The sequence below is a fragment of the Coregonus clupeaformis genome, chromosome 21 (genome assembly GCF_020615455.1).
Source record: "Coregonus clupeaformis isolate EN_2021a chromosome 21, ASM2061545v1, whole genome shotgun sequence".
NCBI classification, from domain to species: domain Eukaryota; kingdom Metazoa; phylum Chordata; class Actinopteri; order Salmoniformes; family Salmonidae; genus Coregonus; species Coregonus clupeaformis.
In genome coordinates this window covers 48,520,387-48,546,886 of record NC_059212.1, presented here as the reverse complement: position 1 = coordinate 48,546,886, position 26,500 = coordinate 48,520,387, and the positions used below count along the sequence as shown (strand labels likewise).

At 47.0% G+C, this 26,500-nt stretch overlaps 1 protein-coding gene across 3 annotated transcripts in view; it reads left to right on the top strand.

The window, feature by feature from the left end:
• LOC121535393 (receptor-type tyrosine-protein phosphatase F) overlaps positions 1 to 26,500 on the top strand; it is a 419,130-nt gene that overhangs the window by 321,866 nt on the left and 70,764 nt on the right. For all 3 annotated transcript variants that reach the window (XM_045205947.1, XM_045205949.1, XM_045205948.1), the window contains 5 exons: positions 1,553 to 1,650; positions 2,987 to 3,243; positions 11,302 to 11,383; positions 11,619 to 11,843; positions 24,595 to 24,749. In XM_045205947.1, coding sequence (XP_045061882.1) covers positions 1,553 to 1,650; positions 2,987 to 3,243; positions 11,302 to 11,383; positions 11,619 to 11,843; positions 24,595 to 24,749 — 817 coding nt within the window. The remainder of the gene's footprint in view (positions 1 to 1,552; positions 1,651 to 2,986; positions 3,244 to 11,301; positions 11,384 to 11,618; positions 11,844 to 24,594; positions 24,750 to 26,500) is intronic.

Genomic DNA, 26,500 nt, shown 5'->3' with positions numbered 1-26,500 from the left:
CCTCTCTACCCCACAGTACCTCTCTCCTCACTACCCCACAGTACCTCTCTCCTCTCCTCTCTACCCCACAGTACCTCTCTCCTCTTCTCTCTACCCCACAGTACCTCTCTCATCTCCTCTCTACCCCACAGTACCTCTCTCCTCTCCTCACTACCCCACAGTACCTCTCTCCTCTCCTCTCTACCCCACAGTACCTCTCTCCTCTCCTCTCTACCCCACAGTACCTCTCTCATCTCCTCTCTACCCCACAGTACCTCTCTCCTCTCCTCACTACCCCACAGTACCTCTCTCCTCTCCTCACTACCCCACAGTACCTCTCTCCTCTCCTCTCTACCCCACAGTACCTCTCTCCTCTCCTCTCTACCCCACAGTACCTCTCTCCTCTCCTCTCTACCCCACAGTACCTCTCTCCTCTCCTCTCTACCCCACAGTACCTCTCTCCTCTCCTCTCCTCTCTACCCCACAGTACCTCTCTCCTCTCCTCACTACCCCACAGTACCTCTCTCCTCACTACCCCACAGTACCTCTCTCCTCTCCTCTCTACCCCACAGTACCTCTCTCCTCACTACCCCACAGTACCTCTCTCCTCTCCTCACTACCCCACAGTACCTCTCTCCTCTCCTCACTACCCCACAGTACCTCTCTCCTCTCCTCTCTACCCCACAGTACCTCTCTCCTCTCCTCACTACCCCACAGTACCTCTCTCCTCTCCTCTCTATCCCACAGTACCTCTCTCCCCTCCTCTCTACCCCACAGTACCTCTCTCCTCTCCTCTCTATCCCACAGTACCCCTCTCCTCTCTATCCCACAGTACCTCTCTCCCCTCCTCTCCTCACTACCCCACAGTACCTCTCTCCTCTCCTCTCTATCCCACAGTACCCCTCTCCTCACTACCCCACAGTACCTCTCTCCTCTCCTCTCTACCCCACAGTACCTCTCTCCTCTCCTCACTACCCCACAGTACCTCTCTCCTCTCCTCACTACCCCACAGTACCTCTCTCCTCTCCTCTCTACCCCACAGTACCTCTCTCCTCTCCTCACTACCCCACAGTACCTCTCTCCTCTCCTCTCTACCCCACAGTACCTCTCTCCTCTCCTCACTACCCCACAGTACCTCTCTCCTCTCCTCTCTATCCCACAGTACCTCTCTCCCCTCCTCTCTACCCCACAGTACCTTATTGATTTACAGAGTGTTATTCTTATTATATGCTACATTCACACTGCACTTCACGCTCCAGTCCTCTCACGCACCTCATTACACATGGGCTGGTTTCCTTATGCATTTCACCTTATACGTGTTGGATAGATGATTTATTCATCACCAGGTGGCTATTTTAATCCTCAGGATTCTCCTCCCACTGTAGTGTACTCTACTCCACTGTAGTGTAGTCTACATGTCATGGTAATTGGTCTGAATCCAGTGTGTTGTTGAATATTTAAATAAAATGTAATAAAGAAATGGGCATGCTTTTTAAGAAACTTGTTTAAAGTTATCAGTTACCATGACCGAGGTCCAGATAGTAATAATCTAAACCCTATTTTACCCCCTCAGCGTTTGCCACAAGCTTCGGTGTCAAAGCCGTCATGAAAACATCAGTCCTGCTCACGTGGGAAGTGCCAGAAAACTACAAGTCCCAAGTGCCTTTCAAGGTAAGAGCCTGGCTGTTGTATTTCAGCTCTCACAGTGATGGAAAATGTAACTGCAAATGTTGTTATTTGTCTGTGTGTGTTTGTTTGTGTGTGTGTGTGTGTGTGTGTGTGTGTGTGTGTGTGTGTGTGTGTGTGTGTGTGTGTGTGTGTGTGTGTGTGTGTGTGTGTGTGTGTGTGTGTGTGTGTGTGTGTGTGTGTGTGTGTGTGTGTACGTCTTATGTATGTGTCCGTGCGTGGTAGTTTAGGTATTTTATTAGGATCCCCATTAGCTGTTGCAAAAGCAGCAGCTACTCTTCCTGGGGTCCACACAGAACATGAAACATGACATACTACAGAACATTAACAGCCTACATATCAATACATACACACAAACTATCTAGGTCCAATAGGGGAGAGGTGTTGTGCCGTGAGGTGTTGCTTTATCTGTTTTTAGAAACCAGGTTCGCTGTTTATTTGAGCAATATGAGATGGAACGGATTTTCATGCAATAATGGCTCTATATAATACTGTACGCTTTCTTGAATTTGTCTTGATTTGGGGACTGTGAAAAGACCCCTGGTGGCATGTCCGGTGGAGTAAGTGTGTGTGTCAGAGCTGTGTGTAAGTTGACTATGCAAACAATTTGGGATTTTCAACACATTAATGTTTCTTAATAAAAGAAGAAGTCAGTCAGTCTCTCCTCAACTCTTAACCAAGACAGACTGGCATGCATAGTATTTATATCAGCCCTCTGATTACAATGAAGAGCAAGACGTGCCGCTCTGTTCTGGACCAGCTGCACCTTAACTAGGTCTTTCCTTGCAGCACTGGACCACACGACTGGACAATCATCAAAGATCAGACAAAACTAGAGCCTGCAGAACTTGCTTTGTGGAGTGTGGTGTCAAAAAAGCAGAGCATCTCTTTATTACGGACAGACCTCTCCCCATCTTTACAGCCATTTAATCTATATGTTTTGACCATGACAGTTTACAATCTAAGGTAACGCCAAGTAATTTAGACTCCTCAACTTGTTCAACAGCCACAACATTCATTACCAGATTCAGCTGAGGTCTAGAACTTAGTGAATGATGCCTGTGGCTCCCTATGTGTCTTCCTAACACTAACCACTATTTGACCCTGTGTGTGTGTGTGTGTGTGTGTGTGTGTGTGTGTGTGTGTGTGTGTGTGTGTGTGTGTGTGTGTGCGTAAACCTATGTGTGTGTTGTGTGTCTTCCTAACACTAATCGCTATTTGACCCTGTGTGTGTGTGTGAGCGCGTGTGTGTGTGTGCGCGTGTGTGCGCGTGTGTGCATGTGTGTGTAACCCTACGTGTGTGTGTTGTGTCTCTCTCTAGATCCTGTATAACCAGCAGAGTGTGGAGGTACAGGGGAACCTGAAGAGGAAGCTGATCACCAGGCTACAGCCTGATAGACACTACAGCTTCGTGTTGATGTCCAGAGGGAACACCGCCGGGGGTCTACAGCAGCAGGTCTCCATCAGGACCGCCCCGGACCTCCTGAAGACTAAACCCGTCCTCTACTCAAACCAGCAGAACCAGAAAGGAAAGCTCACTATAGACTTGCCTAAAGTACAGACCACTGGTCAAGTCAGGTTAGTATCATTTAACTAACGACAGTGCAATCGTGAAGTATTCAGACCCCTTCCCTTTTTTCCACGTTTTGTTATATTACAGGCATATTCTAAAATGGATTAAATATAATTAATATCCTCATCAAACTACAAAACAATACCCCATAGCAACAAAGCGAAAACATTTTTTTTTTACATAAGTATTCAGACCTTTTGCTATGAAGGTTCGTCTTCTAACAGGACAACGACCCAAAGCACACAGCCAAGACAATGCAGGAGTGGCTTCGGGACAAGTCTCTGAATGTCCTATAGTGGCCTAGCCAGAGCCCGGACTTGAACCCGATCGAACATCTCTGGAGAGACCTGAAAATAGCTGTGCAGCGACGCTCCCCATCCAACCTGACAGAGCTTGAGAGGATCTGCAGAGAAGAATGGGAGAAACTCCCCAAATACAGGTGTGCCAAGCTTGTAGCGACATACCCAAGAAGACTTGAGGCTGTAATCACTGCGAAAGGTGCTTCAACCAAGATTTGAGTAAAGGGTCTGAATACTTATGTAAAAACCTGTTTTTGCTTTGACATTATGCGGTATTATGTGTAGATTGATGAGAAGAAAAAAATGATTGAATCCCATTTTAGAATAAGGCTGTAATGTAACAAAATGTGGAACAAGTCAAGGGGTCTGAATACTTTTCAGAATGCACCGTGTAACTTCAACTAATACTACTGTATAACTGTCCAATGTACAGACTACTGCTCAAATCAAATCAAATCAAATGTTATTCGTCACATACGCCGAATACAACAGGTGTAGACCTTACAGTGAAAAGCATACTTACAAGCCCGTAACCAACAATGCAGTTTTAAGAAAGAATACACAAAAAAAATCACTAAAAGATACAATATAAAATAATACTAAAAATAAAAGTAACAAATAATTAAAGAGCAGCAGTAAAAAATAACCATAGCGAAGCTATATACGGGGGGTACCGGTACCGAGTCAATGTGCGGGGGTACAGGTTAGTCGAGGTAATTGGGGTATTTGATCCCCTGCTGATTTTGTACGTTTGCCCACTGACAAAGACATGATCAGTCTATAATTTTAATGGTAGGTTTATTTGAACAGTGAGAGACAGAACAACAACAAAAAAATCCAGAAAAACGCATGTCAAAAATGTTATAAATTGATTTGCATTTTAATGAGGGAAATTAGTATTTGACCCCTCTGCAAAACATGACTTAGTACTTGGTGGCAATCACAGAGGTCAGACGTTTCTTGTAGTTGGCCACCAGGTTTGCACACATAACATTTAACATTTTAGTCATTTAGCAGACGCTCTTATCCAGAGCGACTTACAGGAGCAATTAGGGTTAAGTGCCTTGCTCAAGGGCACATCGACAGATTTTCACCTAGTCGGCTCGGGGATTAGAACCAGCAACCTTTCGGTTACTGGCACAACTCTCTTAACCACTAAGCTACCTGCCGCCCACATCTCAGGAGGGATTTTGCCCCACTCCTATTTGCAGATCTTCTCCAAGTCATAAGGTTTCGGGGCTGACGTCCCTTTGATGCGGTGAAGTTGTCCAGTCCCCTTAGCAGAAAACCACCCCCAAAGCATAATGTTTCCACCTCCATGTTTGACGGTGGGGATGGTGTTCTTGGGGTCATAGGCAGCATTCCTCCTCCTCCAAACACGGGGAGTTGAGTTGATGCCAAAGAGCTAGATTTTGGTCTCATCTGACCATAACACTTTCACCCAGTTCTCCTCTGAATCATTCAGATGTTCATTGGCAAACTTCAGACGGGCATGTATATGTGCTTTCTTGAGCAGGGGGACCTTGCGGGCGCTGCAGGATTTCAGTCCTTCACGGCGTAGTGTGTTACCAATTGTTTTCTTGGTGACTATGGTCCCAGCTGCCTTGAGATCATTGACAAGATCCTCCCGTGTAGTTCTGGGCTGATTCCTCACCGTTCTCATGATCATTGCAACTCCACGAGGTGAGATCTTGCATGGAGCCCCAGGCCAAGGGAGATTGACAGTTATTTTGTGTTTCTTCCATTTGCGAATAATCGCACCAACTGTTGTCACCTTCTCACCAAGCTGCTAGGCGATGGTCTTGTAGCCCATTCCAGCCTTGTGTAGGTCTACAATCTTGTCCCTGACATCCTTGGAGAGCTCTTTGGTCTTGGCCATGGTGGAGAGTTTGGAATCTGATTGATTGATTGCTTCTGTGGACAGGTGTCTTTTATACAGGTAACAAGCTGAGATTAGGAGCACTCCCTTTAAGAGTGTGCTCCTAATATCATCTCGTTACCTGTATAAAAGACACCTGGGAGCCAGAAATCTTTCTGATTGAGAGGGGGTCAAATACTTATCAATCTTATCAAATACTTATCAATCAATTTATAACATTTTTGACATGCTTTTTTTCTGGATTTTTGTTGTTGTTATTCTGTCTCTCACTGTTCAAATAAACCTACCATTAAAATTATAGACTGATCATTTCTTTGTCAGTGGGCAAACGTACAAAATCAGCAGGGGATCAAATACTTTTTTCCCTCACTGTAGGTAGAGTTAAAGTGACTATGCATAGATAATAAACAGAGAGTAGCAGCAGCGTAAAAGAGGGGTGGGGGGGGGGGGTGGCAATGCAAATAGTCTGGGTAGCCATTTGATTCCTTCCTCTGACACCGCCTGGTATAGAGGACCTGGATGGCAGGAAGCTTGTAGTGCCTTGCGGTCGGAGGCCGAGCAGTTGCCATACCAGGCAGTGATGCAACCAGTCAGGATGCTCTCGATGGTGCAGCTGAAGAACCTTTTGAGGATCTGAGGACCAATGCCAAATCTTTTCAGTGTCCTTAGGGGGAATAGGTTTTGTCATGCCCTCTTCACAACTGTCTTGGTGAGCTTGGACCATGTTAGTTTGTTGGTGATGTGGACACCAAGGAACTTGAAGCTCTCAACCTGCTCCACTACAGCCCCGTCGATGAGAATGGGGGCATGCTCAGTCCTATTTTTCTTGTAGTCCACAATCATCTCCTTTGTCTTCATCACGTTGAGGGAGAGGTTGTTATCCTGGCACCACATGGCCAGGTCTCTGACCTCCTCCCTATAGGCTGTCTCGTCGTTGTCGGTGATCAGGCCTACCATTGTTGTGTCATCGGCAAACTTAATGATGGTGTTGGAGTCGTGCCTGGCCACGCAGTCGTGAGTGAACAGGGAGTACAGGAGGGGACTGAGCACGCACCCCTGAGGGGCCCCCGTGTTGAGGATCAGCGTGGCGGATGTGTTGATACCTACACTTACCACCTGGAGGCGTGCCCGTCAGGAAGTCCAGGATCCAGTTGCAGAGGGAGGTGTTTAGTCCCAGGGTCCTTAGCTTAGTGATGAGCTTTGAGGGCACTATGGTGTTGAACGCTGAGCTGTAGTCAATGAATAGCATTCTCACATAGGTGTTCCTTTTGTCCAGGTGTGAAAGGGCAGTGTGGAGCGCAATAGAGATTGCATCATCTGTGGATCTGTTGGGGCGGTATGCAAATTGGAGTGGGTCAGGGTTTCTGGGATAATGGTGTTGATGTGAGCCATGACCAGCCTTTAAAAGCACTTCATGGCTACAGACGTGAGTGCTACGGGTCAATAGTCATTTAGGCAGGTTACCTTAGTGTTCTTGGGCACAGGGACTATGGTGGTCTTCTTGAAACATGTTGATATTACAGACTCAGACCTGGAGAGGTTGAAAATGTCAGTGAAGACACTTGCCAGTTGGTCAGCGCATGCTCGAGTATACAACCTGGTAATCTGTCTGGCCCTGCGGCCTTCTGAACGTTGACCTGTTTAAAGGTCTTACTCACATCGGCGTCGGAGAGTGTGATCACACAGTTGTCCAGAAAAGCTGATGCGCTCCTGCATGTTTCAGTGTTACTTGCCTCGAAGCAAGCATAGAAGTAATTTAGCTCGTCTGGTAGGCTCATGTCACTGGGCAGCTCGCGGCTGTGCTTCTCTTTGTAGTCTGTAATAGTTTGCAAGCCCTGCCACATCCGACGAGGATCAGAGCCGGTGTATGACGATTCGATCTTAGTCCTGTATTGACTCTTTGCCTGTTTGATGGTTTGTCGGAGGGCATAGCAGGATTTCTTATAAGCTTCCGGGTTAGTGTCCCGCTCTTTGAAAGCGGCAGCACAACCCTTTAGCTCAGTGCAGATGTTTCCTGTAATCCATGGCTTCTGGTTGGGGTATGTACGTACGGTCACTGTGGGGATGACATCATCGATGCACTTATTGATGAAGCCAGTGACTGATGAGGTGTACTCCTCAATGCCATCGGAAGAATCCCGGAACATATTCCAGTCTGTGCTAGCAAAACAGTCCTGTAGCTTAGCATCTGCTTCATCTGACCACTTTTTTATTGACAGAGTCACTAGTGCTTCCTGCTTTAGTTTTTGCTTGTAAGCAGGAATCAGGAGGATAGAGTTATGGTCAGATTTGCCAAATGGAGGGCGAGGGAGAGCTTTGTATGCATCTCTGTGTGTGGAGTAAAGGTGGTCTAGAGTTTTTTTCCCTCTGGTTGCACATTTAACATGCTGGTAGAAATGAGGTAAAACGGATTTAAGTTTCCCTGCATTAAAGTCCCCGGCCACTAGCTCATTGAGTGCAGTCTTAGTGCCAACATCGTTTTGTGGTGGTAAATAGACAGCTATGAAAAATATAGATGAAAACTCTCTTGGTAGATAGTGTGGTCTACAGCTTATCATGAGATACTCTACCTCAGGTGAGCAAAACCTTGAGACTTCCTTAGATATCGTGCACCAGATGTTGTTTACAAATATACATAGACCGCCACCCCTTGTCTTACCAGAGGCTGCTGTTCTATCCTGCCGATACAGTGTATATCCCGCCAGCTGTATGTTATCCATGTCGCCATTCAGCCACGACTCGGTGAAACATAAGATATTACAGTTTTTAATGTCCCGTTGGTAGGATATACGTGCTTGTAGTCCGTCCACTTTGTTATCAAGCAATTGTACGTTGGCCAATAGTACCGATGGCAAAGGCAGATAGCCGCTCGTCGCCGGCTCCTTACCAGGCACCCCGATCTCCTTCCGCGATATCTACGTCTCTTTCTACTGAATGACGGGGATGAGGGCCCTGTCGGGTGTCTTACCAGGCACCCCTGATCTCCTTCCGCGATATCTCCGTCTCTTTCTACTGAATGACGGGGATGAGGGCCCTGTCGGGCGTCTGGATCCTAATCCCTCTCGTCTGATTCATTAAAGAAAAATTATTAGTCCAGTTCAAGGTGAGTAATCGCTGTTCTGATGTCCAGACGCTCTTTTCGGGCATAAGAGATGGTAGCAGCAACATTATGTACAAAATAAGTTACAAACAATGCGAAAAAACTAACAAAATAGCACGGTTGGTTAAGAGCCCATAAAACGGCAGCCATCCCCTCCGGCAGCTACTCTTCCTGGGGTTAGTAGTACTAATGTACAGACTACTACTGAAGTCAGGTTAGTAGTACTAATGTACAGACTACTGCTGAAGTCAGGTTAGTAGTACTAATGTACAGACTACTGCTGAAGTCATGTTAGTAGTACTAATGTACAGACTACTGCTGAAGTCAGGTTAGTAGTACTAATGTACAGACTACTGCTGAAGTCAGGTTAGTAGTACTAATGTACAGACTACTGCTGAAGTCAGGTTAGTAGTACTAATGTACAGACTACTGCTGAAGTCAGGTTAGTAGTACTAATGTACAGACTACTGCTGAAGTCAGGTTAGTAGTACTAATGTACAGACTACTGCTGAAGTCAGGTTAGTAGTACTAATGTACAGACTACTGCTGAAGTCAGGTTAGTAGTACTAATGTACAGACTACTGCTGACGTCAGGTTAGTAGTACTAATGTACAGACTACTGCTGAAGTCAGGTTAGTAGTACTAATGTACAGACTACTGCTGAAGTCAGGTTAGTAGTACTAATGTACAGACTACTGCTGAAGTCAGGTTAGTAGTACTAATGTACAGACTACTGCTGAAGGCAGGTTAGTAGTACTAATGTACAGACTACTGCTGAAGTCAGGTTAGTAGTACTAATGTACAGACTACTGCTGAAGTCAGGTTAGTAGTACTAATGTACAGACTACTGCTGAAGTCAGGTTAGTAGTACTAATGTACAGACTACTGCTGAAGTCAGGTTAGTAGTACTAATGTACAGACTACTGCTGAAGTCAGGTTAGTAGTACTAATGTACAGACTACTGCTGAAGTCAGGTTAGTAGTACTAATGTACAGACTACTGCTGAAGTCAGGTTAGTAGTACTAATGTACAGACTACTGCTGAAGTCAGGTTAGTAGTACTAATGTACAGACTACTGCTGAAGGCAGGTTAGTATGATTTCGGGCCAAATCTGACTAATGAAGTAGCCCAAACTCTTTGTAGACAGCAAACTGAGAAAGCAAATGATCCTTGTACCATCTGAGAAGTCCATTCCTCTACTGCAGCACTAGCAAATTGCCAATACTTTTTACCTTCTTTTGCAATCGGGGACATTTTGGTCGAATTGCCCCAAAATTCCCCAACCTAAGAACTCAAAACTTCCAAATGGCACCCTATTCCCCCCCATAGGGCTCTGGTCAAAGTAATTCACTATGTAGGGCATAGGGTGCTATTTGGGAGGCAGTCCAGGAGTGGTTGGTTAGAACTGTTAGATCCTTCCTCTCACACTGCTCTCCCAGTCGCCACGGCAACCGAGGTCAGAGCTGGGAGCAGCACCCTGATTGGTAAAAAGATTACTGTGCTGCAGAGCACGTTCGAGGCTCACAAGCGTGCACACACATAAACACACACACGACAGAGGCTTACACACACACACACACACACACACACACACACACACACACACACACACACACACACACACACACACACACACACACTGTGAGGCTGGGTTCAGATTGACAGTGTAACTGCAGCTGGTTATTGAGTAATAGGTATCTTGTAGATATGTCTTCTACCACTCTGAGACGAACAGATAGACGGATCACACTGCTGCAGCAGAAAGGATCAGGAAGGGAGAGGAGAGAGGAGGGGGAGAGGAGAGGAGGAGAGGAGAGGAGAGGAGAGGAGAGGAGAGGAGAGGAGAGAAGAGGGGGAGAGGAGGAGAGGGGAGGAGAGGAGAGAAGAGGGGGAGAGGAGGAGAGGGGATGAGAGGAGAGGAGAGGAGAGAAGAGGGGGAGAGGAGGAGAGGGGAGGAGAGGAGAAGAGGGGGAGAGGAGGAGAGGGGATGAGAGGAGAGGAGAGGAGAGAAGAGGGGGAGAGGAGGAGAGGGGAGGAGAGGAGAGGAGAGAAGAGGGGGAGAGGAGGAGAGGGGAGGAGAGGAGAGAAGAGGGGGAGAGGAGGAGAGGAGAGGAGGAGAGGGGAGGAGAGGAGAGAAGAGGGGGAGAGGAGGAGAGGGGATGAGAGGAGAGGAGAGGAGAGGAGAGGCTAGAAGAGGAGGAGGAGAGGGGAGGGGAGAGGAGAGGGGAAGGGGAGATGAGGAGGAGAGTGGAGGAGAGGAGAGGATAGAAGAGGAGAGGAGAGGAGAGGGGAGGAGAGGGGAGGAGAGGAGAGGAGAGAGGAGGAGAGGGGAGAAGAGGAGAGGGGGGAGGGGAGGGGAGAGGATAGAAGAGGAGAGGGGAGAAGAGGAGAGGGGGGGGAGAGGATAGAAGAGGAGATGAGAGGAGAGGAGGGGAGAGGAGAGGAGGGGAGAGGAGAGGGGAGAGGAGAGTAGAGGGAGAGAGAAGGAGAAGGGAGGAGAGGAGAGGAGAGGAGGAGACCGTTTAAAAAATGCTTGCTATTTCCTCATAGAGGATGATGTGATCTGGCCAATCCGCGGTCTACTCACGTTCATATTTTTCATACCATTCCAACACAGAAAAGCTGCTTTTAACATACTTAATTTTAAAAAATTGGAAGTAAAACTATGTTACTCACATTGTGAAAATACCAAATTCAAGCTGCAAGAAACAGTGTATTTCAGTTTTGTTGACTGTTCTGTGGTGGTCAATAAATGTCATGTAAATGTTGTGGTGTGTGTTCTCAGATGGTACTATATCGTGGTGGTGCCGGTGTCCCAGTCGTCGTCACGGCTATGGGAGAACCCTGACGAGATGGACCTGGAGGAGGTGAGTCGTTGTATTAGTAGCATCTATTGGTGCAGTAGCCCCAACATCAAGGTTGTCAATGGAAACCCCCCGTACAAGAACTTCATTTAAATAAACTCTAGAGCACTGTGTAGGGAATAGGGTACCGTTTGGGACGCAGCTTCTGAAGCAGTGGTTAAGGACAACATCTACCTACTCCACTGACCTCTCCCTGAACTTCAACCTTTAACCTCTAACCTCGAAACCCTGTCCTCAGCTGTTGGAGTCTGACGAGGGTCCTGTCCTGCGTCGGCGGCGCCAGGTTGAACCCACCCGGCCATACATCGCTGCCAAGCTGGCCTCCCTGCCTGCTACGTTCACCCTGGGAGATGAGAAGAGCTACAACGGCTTCTACAACCGCCCCCTGCCCAGTCACCAGCGGTATCTGGCCTTCGTTCTGGCTGCACTGAAAGAGCAAGAGCAGGATAACAGCGACAGACATGTGAGGAATGGAGACACACAGACAGACACACACACACACACAGATATAGACATGCTGTACCTAGAAAGACTCACATATTGTAGTATGGTAAAACAAAATTGACAGCTTAGAACGTTCTTCCATCACTCTGTAATGGCCTGTATCTTATGCAATGGCCACCCAGGCCTATATGTGTGGCGTTGCTACACTGACACTAGTAACTGTACTGTTGTACTCTGGGGGCTGTGGAGTCAAGTATTTGTCCAGTTGTCAAACAAAACTGAGCCCCAGGCTCTCTCTCTGTGGGACAGGCTGAGTAAAGTCCAGTGCAGGTTTAGTGAAAGTCAGATAGACCCAGACACCGATAGTGCTGAGATGCAGGAGGACCCTGGGTATGCATATTAGGCAGCTAGCTAGCTAGCAGGGCCCTAGCTCTCCCTCTCTCTGTTTCTCTCTCTCTTTTTGTATCTATCTACTGTATCTATCTCTCTCTCTGTGGGACAGGCTGAGTAAAGTCCAGTGCAGGTTGAGTGAAAGTCAGATAGACCCAGACACCGATAGTGCTAACTGAGTCCCGAGTGGCGCAGTGGTCTAAGGCACTGCATTGCAGTGCTAGCTGTGCCACTAGGGATCCTGGTTCGAATCCAGGGAGAAGAGCTACAACGACAACTCTTGTAGCTGGCAGCGACCGGGAGACCCATGGGGCGGAGCACAATTGGTCCAGGGTAGGGGAGGGAATGGCCGGCAGGGATGTAGCTCAGTTGGTAGAGCATGGCGTTTGCAACGCCAGGGTTGTGTGTTCGATTCCCACGGGGGGCCAGTATGAAAAAAATAATGTATGCACTCACTAACTGTAAGTCGCTCTGGATAAGAGCGTCTGCTAAATGACTAAAATGTAATGCTGGGATGCAGGAGGACCCTGGGTATGCACATTAGGCAGCTAGCTAGCAGGGCCCTATCTATCTCTCTCTCTCTCTGTCTCTCTCTGGAGTCTGGGACAGACAGAGCCGTGGTAAAACAGGACTAATTGCTGTGAAGCGTGGTCTTAACTGTCCATAAAGCCCCACCATTAACCCTTCCTCTCCGCTTTCAGATGGAAAGAGAGAGAGAGAGTGAGTGTTGGAGGGGGAGGAAAGTGCTCGTGGGGTAGAAGAGGGTGGTGGGGCTTGAGGCATGGGGCGACACTGATGCACTGTACTTCAAAGACGACAGTTAAACCGATTGGCAATGGGAGAACCCTGACACGATCACAATCAATACCTCTGAAGGCTCCTATAACCAAATAACCAACAATGAAATGCTCACTAGCATCGTATGTCTTGTTGGGTTGTTAAGAAGATCATTGGTGTTGTTTTTTTTCTCAATCCAGCTGAGACTGAGACAACAGCTAAAGAGTAAATGACTTGTGTCTTTACAACATTGCTTCAATCCTTCCTCCAGCCCAGATGTTTAATAATCGTCTCACCACAGCCTTAAACCACCACAAGCAGCACAGAGAGAGAGAGAGATAAGAGATGAAGATATGAGAGGTAAAGAGAGAGAGAGTGTTTTCATTCATGGACATTAGTATCCCTGAGGCTGATGGGAACTGGGATGAGAGATGCTGGGTGACTATAAACACTATCAACACTATCATTTATACGCAAGCACAGAGAGAGAGAGGGGGGGGGGGGCATGAAATAAATAACATGATGGAGGGAGGAAGGACGGGAAGAGAAATGGAACAAAAGAGAGGAAATAGTCAGGAAGGGAGGGCTTGAGAGAGAGAAGGAAGGAGAGAGTGCAAACATACAGTACCAGTCAAAAGTTTGGACACACCTACTCATTCAAGGGTTTTTCTTTATTTTTTGCTATTTTCTACATTGTAGAATAATAGTGAAGACATCAAAACTATGAAATAACACATATGGAATCATGTAGTAACCAAAAAAGTATTAAAGAAATCAAAATAGATTTTAGATTTTAGATTCTTCAAAGTAGCCACCCTTTGCCTTGATGACAGCTTTGCACACTCTTGGCATTCTCTCAACCAGCTTCATGAGGTAGTCACCTGGAATGCTTTTCCAACAGTCTTGAAGGAGTTCCCACATATGCTGAGCACTTGTTGGCTGCTTTTCCTTCACTCTGCGGTCCAACTCATACCAAACCATCTCAATTGGGTTGAAGTCGGGTGATTGTGGAGGCCAGGTCATCTGATGCAGCACTCCATCACTCTCCTTAATAATAATAATAATAATAATAATAATATGCCATTTAGCAGACGCTTTTATCCAAAGCGACTTACAGTCATGCGTGCATACATTTTTGTGTATGGGTGGTCCCGGGGATCGAACCCACTACCTTGGCGTTACAAGCGCCGTGCTCTACCAGTTGAGCTACAGAGGACAAATAGCCCTTACACATCCTGGAGGTGTGTTTTGGGTCATTGTCCTGTTGAATAACAAATTATAGTTCCTCTAAGCGCAAACCAGATGGGATGGCGTATCGCTGCAGAATGCTGTGATAGCCATGCTGGTTAAGTGTGCCTTGAATTCTAAAGAAATCACTGACAGTGTCACCAGCAAACCACCCCCAAACCATCACACCTCCTCCCCCATCCTTCACGGTTGGAACCACACATGTGGAGATCATCCATTCACCTATTCTGCGTCTCACAAAGACACGGCCGTTGGACACAAAAATCTCAAATTTGGACTCATCAGACCAAAGGACAGATGATTTCCACCAGTCTAATGTCCATTGCTCGTGTTTCTTGGCCCAAGCAAGGCTGTTCTTCTTATTGGTGTCTTTTCGTAGGCGTTTCTTTGCAGCAATTAGACCATGAAGGCATGATTCACGCAGTCTCCTCTGAACAGTTGATGTTGAGATGTGTCTGTTACTTGAACTCTGTGATGCATTTATTTGGGCTGCAATCTGGGGTGCAGTTAATTGCCGATTTCTGAGGCTGGTAACTCTAATGAACTTATCCTCTGCAGCAGAGGTAACTCTGGGTCTTCCATTCCTGTGGAGGTCCTCATGAAAGCCAGTTTCATCATAGCGCTTGATGGTTTTTGCGACTGCACTTGAAGAAACTTTCAAAGTTCTTGAAATGTCTTAAAGTAATGATGGACTGTCATTTCGCTTTGCTTATTTGAGCTGTTCTTGCCATAATATGGACTTGGTCTTTTACCAAATAGGGCTATTTTCTGTATCCCCCCCTACCTTGTCACAATACAACTGATTGGCTCAAAGAAATTAAAAAGGAAAGAAATTCAACAAATTAACTTTTAACAAGGCACACCTGTTAATTGAAATGCATTCCAGGTGACTACCTCATGAAGCTGGTTGAGAGAATGCCAAGAGTGTGCAACACTGTCATCAAGGCAAAGGGTGGCTACTTTGAAGAATCTAAAATGTAAAATATATTTTGATTTGTTTATCACTTTTTTGGTTACTACGTGATTCCATATGTGTTATTTCATAGTTTTGATGTCTTCACTATTATTCTACAATGTAGAAAATAGTTTTAAAACATAACGAAAAACCTTTGAACGAGTAGGTGTGTCCAAACGTTTGACTGGAACTGTGTGTCTCAGTAACTTTATTATGGAAGGTGAGCAAAAGGAGTGGAGAAGAGACGGACAGAGGAGGAGGAGTGGGGAGACATAGGAGGAGGAGTGGGGAGACAGAGGAGGAGGAGTGGGGAGACAGAGGAGGAGGAGTGGGGATACAGAGGAGGAGGAGTGGGGAGACAGAGGAGGAGGAGTGGGGAGACAGAGGAGGAGGAGTGGGGAGACTGAGGAGGAGGAGTGGGGAGACAGAGGAGGAGGAGGAGGAGGAGGGGGAGACAGAGGAGGAGGAGTGGGGAGACAGAGGAGGAGGAGTGGGGAGACAGAGGAGGAGGAGGAGGAGGAGTGGGGAGACAGAGGAGGAGGAGTGGGGAGACAGAGGAGGAGGAGGAGTGGGGGAGACCGAGGAGGAGGAGGAGGAGGGAGTGGGGGAGACAGAGGAGGAGGAGTGGGGAGACAGAGGGAGGAGGAGTGGGGAGACAGAGGAGGAGGAGTGGGGAGACAGAGGAGGAGGAGGAGGAGGAGTGGGGAGACAGAGGAGGAGGAGTGGGGAGACAGAGGAGGAGGAGTGGGGAGACAGAGGAGGAGGAGGAGGAGGAGGAGTGGGGGAGACAGAGGAGGGAGGAGTGGGGGGAGACAGAGGAGGAGGAGGAGTGGGGAGACAGAGAAGGAGGAGGAGGAGGAGTGGGGAGACAGAGGAGGAGGAGTGGGGAGACAGAGGAGGAGGAGTGGGGAGACAGAGGAGGAGGAGTGGGGGAGACAGAGGAGGAGGAGTGGGGAGACAGAGGAGGAGGAGTGGGGAGACTGAGGAGGAGGAGTGGGGAGACAGAGGAGGAGGAGTGGGGAGACTGAGGAGGAGGAGTGGGGAGACAGAGGAGGAGGAGTGGGGAGACAGAGGAGGAGGAGTGGGGAGACTGAGGAGGAGGAGGAGTGGGGAGACAGAGGAGGAGGAGTGGGGAGACTGAGGAGGAGGAGTGGGGAGACTGAGGAGGAGGAGGAGGAGTGGGGGAGCCAGAGGAGGAGGAGTGGGGAGACAGAGGAGGAGGAGTGGGGAGACTGAGGAGGAGGAGTGGGGAGACTGAGGAGGAGGAGTGGGGAGACAGAGGAGGAGGAGGAGTGGGGAGACAGAGGAGGAGGAGTGGGGAGACAGAGGAGGAGGAGTGGGGAGACAGAGGAGGAGGAGTGGGGAGACTGAGGAGGAGGAGTGGGGAGACTGAACAGAAAGAGACCGATAGAGAGAGGAGGAGTTTAGAGAGAGAAAGGAGGAGAGGAGAGGCTTAATGGAGATGAGACCGATAGAGGAGAGAAGGGTCATGGAGCAGGGTTGGTGTTGGCCTGAGGCTCTATCTCTGTTCTTCTTTGATACAGATATGAGGAGGAGCACTCAGCGAGAGAGGGAGAGAGGCACTCACTAAAGCTGCCACTCTGGCATTACTGCATCCTCTCTCTGGCTCTCCTCTCCTCTCCTCTCCTCTCCTTTCCTTTCCTCTCCTCTCCTCTCCTCTCCTCTCCTTTCCTTTCCTCTCCTCTCCTCTCCTTTCCTATCCTCTCCTATCCTTTCCTCTCCTATCCTTTCCTCTCATTTCCTTTCCTCTCCTCTCCTCTCCTCTCCTCTCCTCTCCTCTCTCCTCTCCTCTCCTCTCCTCTCCTCTCCTCTCCTCTCCTCTCCTCTCCTCTCCTCTCCTCTCCTCTCCTCTCCTCTCCTCTCCTCTCCTCTCCTCTAATTTCCTTTCCTATCATCTTCTTTCCTATCTTCTCCTTTCCTCTCCTCCCACACACACTCAACTTAGTTTTCACTTTCTTTATCATTCTCTCTCCCTTTCTCCTCATATAGCTCATTCTCTCTCCCTTTCTCCTCATATAGCTCATTCTCTCTCCCTTTCTCCTCATATAGCTCATTCTCTCTCCCTTTCTCCTCATATAGCTCATTCTCTCTCCCTTTCTCCTCATATAGCTCATTCTCTCTCCCTTTCTCCTCATATAGCTCATTCTCTCTCTTTTTCTTCTTCTTCATCTCTCTCTCTCTCCTCATCTTTTCATTCGTCAGGTAGCCTAGCTTGCTGGTTGCTGGTTCGAATCCCCGAGCCGACTAGTTGAAAATTCTGCCAATGTGCAACTAACATGGATACTATTGAAACACCTATTATATGAACTCACATAGACACGTTGAGATGTATTGAGACGCTGCCTTGTCGACACGTTGAGATGTATTGAGACACTGCCTTGTCGACACGTTGAGATGTATTGAGACACTGCCTTGTCGACACGTTGAGATGTATTGAGACACTGCCTTGTCGACACGTTGAGATGTATTGAGACACTGCCTTGTCGACACGTTGAGATGTATTGAGACACTGCCTTGTCGACACGTTGAGATGTATTGAGACACTGCCTTGTCGACACGTTGAGATGTATTGAGACGGCTGCCTTGTCGACACGTTGAGATGTATTGAGACACTGCCTTGTCGACACGTTGAGATGTATTGAGACACTGCCTTGTCGACACGTTGAGATGTATTGAGACACTGCCTTGTCGACACGTTGAGATGTATTGAGACACTGCCTTGTCGACACGTTGAGATGTATTGAGACACTGCCTTGTCGACACGTTGAGATGTATTGAGACACTGCCTTATCGACACGTTGAAATGTATTGAGACACTGCCTTGTCGACACGTTGAGATGTATTGAGACACTGCCTTGTCGACACGTTGAGATGTATTGAGACACTGCCTTGTCGACACGTTGAGATGTATTGAGACACTGCCTTATCTTATGCAATGGACATCCAGGCCTATATGGACATCCAGGCCTATATGGACATCCAGGCCTATATGGACATCCAGGCCTATATGGACATCCAGGCCTATATGGACATCCAGGCCTATATGGACATCCAGGCCTATATGGACATCCAGGCCTATATGGACATCCAGGCCTATATGGACACCCAGGCCTATATGTGTGGTGTTGCTACACTGACACTAGTAACTGTACTGTTGTACTCTGGGGGCTGTGGAGTCAAGTATTTGTCCAGTTGTCAAACAAAACTGAGCCCCAGGCTCTCTATGTGGGACAGGCTGAGTAAAGTCCAGTGCAGGTTGAGTGAAAGTCAGATAGACCCAGACACCCGATAGTGCTGAGATGCAGGAGGACCCTGGGTATGCATATTAGGCAGCTAGCTAGCTAGCAGGGCCCAAGCTCTCCCTCTCTCTGTTTCTCTCTCTCTTTTTGTATCTATCTACTGTATCTATCTCTCTCTCTGTCTCTCTCTCTCACTCTCTCTCTGTCTCTCTCTCTCTTTATCTCTCTTTCTCTCTCTCTGTCTTTTTCTCTCTCTCTCTCTATCTCTGTCTCTCTCTGTCTTTTTCTCTATCTCTCTGTCTCTCTCTCTGTCTTTTTCAATCTCTCTCTCTATCTCTGTCTCTCTCTGTCTTTTTCTCTATCTCTCTGTCTTTCTCTGTCTCTCTCTCTATCTCTCTGTCTCTCTCTGTATCTCTCTGTCTCTCTCTCTCTCTCTCTCTCTCTCTCTCTCTCTCTCTCTCTCTCTCTCTCTCTCCCTGTCTCTATCTGTCTCTCTCTCTCTCTCTATCTCTCTGTCTCTCTCTCTGTCTCTCGCTCTCTCTCTCTCTCTCTCTCTCTCTCTCTCTCTCTCTCTCTCTCTCTCTCTCTCTCTCTTGCTCTCTCTCTGTCTCTCTCTCTCTATCTATCTGTCTCTGTCTCTCTCTATCTCTCTGTCTCTCTCTCTCTCTCTCTGTCTCTCTCTCTCTCTCTGTCTCTCTCTCTGTCTCTCTCTGTCTCTATCTCTATCTCTCTGTCTCTCTCTCTGTCTCTCTCTCTATCTCTCTGTCTCTATGTCTCTCTCTATCTCTCTGTCTCTCTCTCTCTCTCTCTGTCTCTCTCTCTCTCTCTCTCTCTCTCTCTGTCTCTCTCTGTCTCTCTCTATCTCTCTGTCTCTCTCTCTGTCTCTTTCTCTCTCTGTCTCTCTCTCTCTCTCTCTCTCTCTGTCTCTCTCTCTCTCTCTGTCTCTCTATGTCTCTCTCTATCTCTCTGTCTCTCTCTCTCTCTCTATCTCTCTGTCTCTCTCTCTCTCTCTGTCTCTCTCTCTCTCTCTCTCTCTCTCTCTCTGTCTCTCTCTGTCTCTATCTCTATCTCTCTGTCTCTCTCTCTGTCTCTCTCTGTCTCTCTCTCTGTCTCTCTCTCTATCTCTCTGTCTCTATGTCTCTCTCTATCTCTCTGTCTCTCTCTCTCTGTCTCTCTCTCTCTCTCTCTCTCTCTCTCTCTGTCTCTCTCTGTCTCTCTCTATCTCTCTGTCTCTCTCTCTGTCTCTTTCTCTCTCTGTCTCTCTCTCTCTCTCTCTCTCTGTCTCTCTCTCTCTCTCTCTGTCTCTCTATGTCTCTCTCTATCTCTCTGTCTCTCTCTCTCTCTCTATCTCTCTGTCTCTCTCTCTGTCTCTCTCTCTCTCTCTCTCTCTCTCTCTGTCTCTCTCTCTCTCTCTCTCTCTCTCTCTCTATCTCTCTCTGTCTCCCTGTCGCTTTGTCTCCCTGTCTGGCCCAGGAGTTAAAAACATAAGAGACAACTCCATGATACTCTTCAGCTCATTTCTGTCTTATCTTACCAATTAATGTCGGTGCTGTGTGTTTAAGAGCAGTGCGTGTGCGCGTGTGTGTGTGTGTGTGTGTGTTTAAGAGCAGTGCGTGTGTGTGTGTTTAAGAGTAGAGTGCTGCGACGACTAATGATCCAGATTACTGCCCACCTCTCCTAGTGCCATACCGGGTGATGGAGAGAGGAGAGAGGGCTGCTATCTGTCTGCATGTCCTCCCGCTCTCTCCCTTCCTCTCTTTCCCTCTCTTTCTCTCTCTTTCTCTCCCCATCTCTCCCTCCATCTTTCTCTGTACCCTTCTCTCCTCTTCTCTCCCTCCCTCTATCCTCTCTATCTCGCTCTCTTTCTATCATCCTCTCTCTCTCTCCCTCCATCCCTCGGCAGATAAAGGAGTCACACTGAGCTGTAATAGCTATCTGATTGCTCTTCCTTCCTCCTTGTGTCTTTTACCCCCCTCCCTCTCTTTCTCTTAACTCATATCAGATGTATCATTTAAAACAGATGGGAATAGCCCTGCTCCCCTCCTCCCCTCTCCCTCCCTCCCTCCCATTATTTCGCCGGTCCCACTCTCCTCTCTTTCGTCACGGTATGAACCCTAATGATGAGGAGTCCTCTCCTCTAACCCCATTTATGTCAGATGCCAAGAGATACACACACTCTGTTCTCCTTCTCTCTCTCATATCAATTTCAATTTCAATTTAAGGGCTTTTTTTGGCATGGGAAACGTATGTTAACATTGCCAAAGCAAGTGAAGTAGATAATAAACAAAAGTGAAATAAACAAGAAATATTAATAGTGAACATTACACTCAGAAGCTCCAAAATAATAAAGACATTTAAAATGTCATATTATGTCTATATACAGTGTTGTAATGATGTGCAAATAGTTAAAGTACAAATGGGAAAATAAATAAAAATAAATATGGGTTGTATTTACAATGGTGTTTGTTCTTCACTGCTTGCCCTTTTCTTGTGGCAACAGGTCACAAATCTTGCTGCTGTGATGGCACACTGTGATATTTCACCCAATAGATAAGGGAGTTTATCAAAATTGGGTTAGTTTTCGAATTCTTTGTGGATCTGTGTAATCTGAGGGAAATATGTGTCTCTAATATGGTCATACATTTGGCAGGAAGTTAGGAAGTGCAGCTCAGTTTCCACCTCATTTTGTGGGCAGTGTGCACATAGCCTGCCTTCTCTTGAGAGCCAGGTCTGCCTACGGCGGCCTTTCTCAATAGCAAAGCTATGCTCATTAAGTCTGTACATAGTCAAAGCTTTCCTTAAGTTTGGGTCAGTTACAGTGGTCAGGTACACTGTGTACTCTCTGTTTAGGGCCAAATAGCATTCTAGTCTGCTCTGTTTTTTTGTTAATTCTTTCCAATGTGTCAAGTAATTGTCTTTTTGTTTTCTCATGATTTGGTTGGGTCTAATTGTGTTGTTGTCCTGGGGCTGTGTGGGGTCTGTTTGTGTTTGTGAACAGAGCCCCAGGACCAGCTTGCTTAGGGGACTCTTTTCCAAGTTAATATCTCTGTTGGTGATGGCTTTGTTATGGAAGGTTTGGGAATCGCTTCCTTTTAAGTGGTTATAGAATTTAACGGCTCTTTTCTGTATTTTGATTAGCGGGTATCGGCCTAATTCTGCTCTGCATGCATTATTTTGTTTTTTTCATGTACACAGAGGATATCTTTGCAGAATTCTGCATGCAGAGTCTCAATTTGGTGTTTGTCCCATTTTGTGAATTCTTGGTTGGTGAGCAGACCCCAGACCTCACAACCATAAAGGGCAATGGGTTCTATAACTGATTCAAGTATTTTTAGCCAGATCCTAATTGGTATGTCAAATGTTATGTTCCTTTTGATGGCATAGAAGGCCCTTCTTGCCATGTCTCTGAGATGGTTCACAGCTTTGTGGAAGTTACCTGTGGCGCTGATGTTTAGGCCGAGGTATGTATAGTTTTTTGTGTGCTCTAGGGCAACGGTGTCTAGATGGAATTTGTATTTGTGGTCCTGGCAACTGGACCTTTTTTGGAACACCATTATTTTTGTCTTACTGAGATTTACTGTGAGGGCCCAGGTCTGACAGAATATGTGCAGAAGATATAGGTGCTGCTGTAGGCCCTCCTTGGTTGGTGACAGAAGCACCAGATCATCAGCAAACAGTAGACATTTGACTTCAGATTCTAGTAGGGTGAAGCCGGGTGCTGCAGACTGTTCTAGTGCCCTCGCCAATTTGTAGTTATATATGTTGAAGAGGGTGGGGCTTAAACTGCATCCCTGTCTCACCCCACGGCCCTGTGGAAAGAAATGTGTGTGTTTTTTGCCAATTTTAACCGCACACTTGTTGTTTCTGTACATGGATTTTATAATGTCGTATGTTTTCCCCCAACACCACTTTCCATCAATTTGTATAGCAGACCCTCATGCCTAATTGAGTCAAAAGCTTTTTTGAAATCAACAAAGCATGAGAAGACTTTGCCTTTGTTTTGGTTTGTTTGTTTGTCAATTAGGGTGTGCAGGGTGAATACGTGGTCTGTCGTACGGTAATTTGGTAAAAAGCCAATTTGACATTTGCTCAGTACATTGTTTTCACTGAGGAAATGTACGAGTCTGATGTTAATGATAATGCTGAGGATTTCCCCAAGGTTGCTGTTGACGCATATCCCACGGTAGTTATTGGGGTCAAATTTGTCTCCACTTTTGTGGATTGGGGTGATCAGTTGATTCTAAGTTTTGCATTTGATCATGTATATTTTTTTGCTGTTTGTTCTTTGTTTTAGGGCCAAAAAGATTGAAGAAGTGGTTTACCCATACGTCTCCATTTCAGATAGATAGCTCTTCGTGTTGTTGTTTGTTTAGTGTTTTCCAATTTTCCCAGAAGTGGTTAGATTCTATGGATTCTTCAATTACATTGAGCTGATTTCTGACATGCTTTTCCTTCTTTTTCCGTAGTGTATTTCTGTATTGTTTTAGTGATTCACCTTAGTGAAGGCTCAGGTTTTCTGGTCTCTATGTTTTTGGTTGGATAGGTCAAATATACTGTTTAGGTTTTTTACTGCCAAGTTTACACCTTCACTGTTACAGTGGAACATTTTGTCCAGGAAGTTGTCTAAAAGGGATTGAATTTGTTGTTGCCTAATTGATTTTTTGGTAGGTTTCCACACTACTTTCCTTCCATCTTTAGCATTTCTTAATATTATTCAGTTTTGATGCCTCATGATTGAGTATTGTTCTGTTCAAGTAGACTGTGTTTTTGCTGTGGTCTGATAGGGGAGTCAGTGGGCTGACTGTGAACGCTCTGTAACCTAGAGGGCAACCAGTGGGTCCGTCTCCTCTATACCATGTTTCTTGTAGGATGACAATGTCTGTATTTCCGATTTCGTTGGTGAAGTCCAGGTTCCTGCTCTTTAGGCCAAAGGCAGATGACCTCAGACCTTGGATATAGTGGGGGCTTTGTGTTCTCTCTCTCTCTCTCTCTCTCTCTCTCTCTCTCTCCCTCTCTCTCTCTCTGTGTCTCTCTCTCTCTGTCTCTCTCTCTCTCTCTCTCTCTCTCTCTCTCTCTCTCTCTCTCTCTCTCTCTCTCTCAATTCAATTTCAATTCAATTTAAGGGCTTTATTGGCATGGGAAACGTGTGTTAACATTGCCAAAGCAAGTGAAGTAGATAGTAAACTAAAGTGAAATAAACAATAAATATTAACAGTAAACATTACACTCAGAAGTTTCAAAAGAATAAAGACATTTCAAATGTCATATTATGTATATATACAGTGTTGTAACAATGTGCAAATAGTTAAAGTACAAATGGGAAAATAAATAAACATAAATATGGGTTGTATTTACAATGGTGTTTGTTCTTCACTGGTTGCCCTTTTCTTGTGGCAACAGGTCACAAATCTTGCAGCTGTGATGGCACACTGTGGTTTTTCACCCAGTAGATAAGGGAGTTTATCAAAATTGGGTTTGTTTTCGAATTCTTTGTGGATCGCTGTAATCTGAGGGAAATATGTGTCTCTAATATGGTCATACATTTGGCAGGAGGTTAGGAAGTGCAGCTCAGTTTCCACCTCATTTTGTGGGCAGTGTGCACATAGCCTGTCTTCTCTTGAGAGCCAGGTCTGCCTACGGCGGCCTTTCTCAATAGCAAGGCTATGCTCACTGAGTCTGTACATAGTCAAAGCTTTCCTTAAGTTTGGGTCAGTCACAGTGGTCAGGTATTCTGCCTCTGTGTACTCTCTGTTTAGGGCCAAATAGCATTCTAGTTTGCTCTGTTTTTTTGTTTGTTCTTTCCAATGTGTCAAGTAATTCTCTTTTTGTTTTCTCATGATTTAGTTGGGTCTAATTGTGTTCTTGTTGTCCTCTCTCTCTCTCTCTCTCTCTCTCTCTCTCTCTCTCTCTCTCTCTCTCTCTCTCTCTCTCTCTCTATCTCTCTGTCTCTCTCTCTCTTTCTCTTTTTTTCTCTCTCTCTTTCTTTCTCTCTCTCTCTCTCTCTCCCTCTCCCGCTCACTCTCTCTCTCTCTCTCTCTCTCTCTCTCTCTCTCTCTCTCTCTCTCTCTCGCTGTCGCTTCTTGGTTCTTTGAAACCTTACCAATATGTATTCTAACTCTCTCCCTGTCTCTCTCCTGTAGAGGACATTCTCAGCCAGTCCGTACTCGGACCCTATCCAGGTGTCTCCCAACGTGTCCAGGAGTGTAGAGCAGCCGGAGATGTTGTGGGTCCTGGGTCCTGTCCTGGCTGTGGTGCTCATCATCGTCATCGTCATCACCATCCTACTCATCAAGAGGTAAGAAACTGGGAGGAGTGTGTGTGTGTGTGTCGCAGGGACTTTGGTCTCAGTGGGACTTCCCTTCATAAATAACGGTTTTGCGAAACCGCCTTGATTCAGGTTTCCACGCGTTGCATCAGCGATTGTGAGTGTCGCCAAAGATACACTGCGCCCCTCTCTCTGCACCTCCTGTGTGTTTCCCTGAAACTGAAAAACCTTCCAACTCTTATATATGGTCCTAAATGCTACCCTATTACCAATGTAGTGCACTATTTTTGACTTGGAGCCAACATTTACATTTTAGTCAATTAGCAGACGCTCTTATCCAGAGCGACTTACAGTTAGTGTGTGCATACATTATTTTATTTTTTGTACTGGCCCCTCGTGGAAATCGAACCCACAACCCTGGTGTTGCAAACGCCATGCTCTACCAACTGAGCTACATCCCTGCCGGCCATTCCCTCCCCTACCCTGGACCAATTGTGCGCCGCCCCATGGGTCTCCCGGTCGCGGCCGGCTACGACAGAGCCTGGATTCGAACCAGGATCTCTAGTGGCACAGCTAGCACTGCCTTAGACCACTGCGATACAGTGCCTTAGACCACTGCGCCACTCGGGAACAAGACCAAATAACCCACTAGTTTATCCTTTTAATCTGTTCAGGTTCCAGAAAGTTCTGTTCCTTCTTTTGTCCTCGTCTAAAGTGTGACTTTTTAGAAGTCTGAGTAATTTCATTAAAAGCCTAGTTGTCCATAACTCTACATCTAAGAACATTCACACAGCAGGGAGACCTTTCACACTCTGACACACCTCAGTGAAAAGGGAAGTAGTATTTCAGTGTTTTATCCCACCTCTCATCTCTCTACCTCTCTACCTCTCCATCTCTCCATCTCTCTACCTCTCTACCTCTCCACCTCTCCATCTCTCCCACCTCTCCACCTCTCTACCTCTCTACCTCTCCACCTCTCCATCTCTCCCACCTCTCCACCTCTCCACCTCTCTACCTCTCTACCTCTCCACCTCTCCATCTCTCCCACCTCTCCACCTCTCTACCTCTCCACCTCTCCACCTCTCATCTCTCCACCTCTCCATCTCTCATCTCTCCACCTCTCCAACTCTCCACCTCTCCATCTCCCCCACCTCTCCACCTCTCATCTCTCCACCTCTCCATCTCCCCCACCTCTCCACCTCTCATCTCTCCATCTCTCCACCTCTCATCTCTCCCACTCTCATCTCTCCATCTCTCCACCTCTCATCTCTCCATCTCTCCATCTCTCCACCTCCCACCTCTCATCTCTCCACCTCTCCCACCTCTCCCATCTCTCCACCTCTCATCTCTCCCACCTCTCATCTCTCCACCTCTCCCACCTCTCCACCTCTCCCATCTCTCCACCTCTCATCTCTCCCACCTCTCATCTCTCCACCTCTCCCACCTCTCCACCTCTCCCATCTCTCCACCTCTCATCTCTCCCACCTCTCATCTCTCCACCTCTCCCACCTCTCCACTTTTCCACCTCTCCACCTCTCCACCTCTCCACTTTTCCACCTCTCCACCTTCCACCTCTCCCACCTCTCCCATCTCTCCACCTCTCCCACCTCTCCACTTTTCCACCTCTCCTGCCTCTCCACTCTCCACCTCTCATCTCTCCACCACTCCACCTCGGCCACCTCTCCACTTTTCCACCTCTCCACTTTTCCACCTCTCCACCTCTCCACTCTCCACCTCTCATCTCTCCACCTCTCATCTCTCCATCTCTCCACCTCTCATCT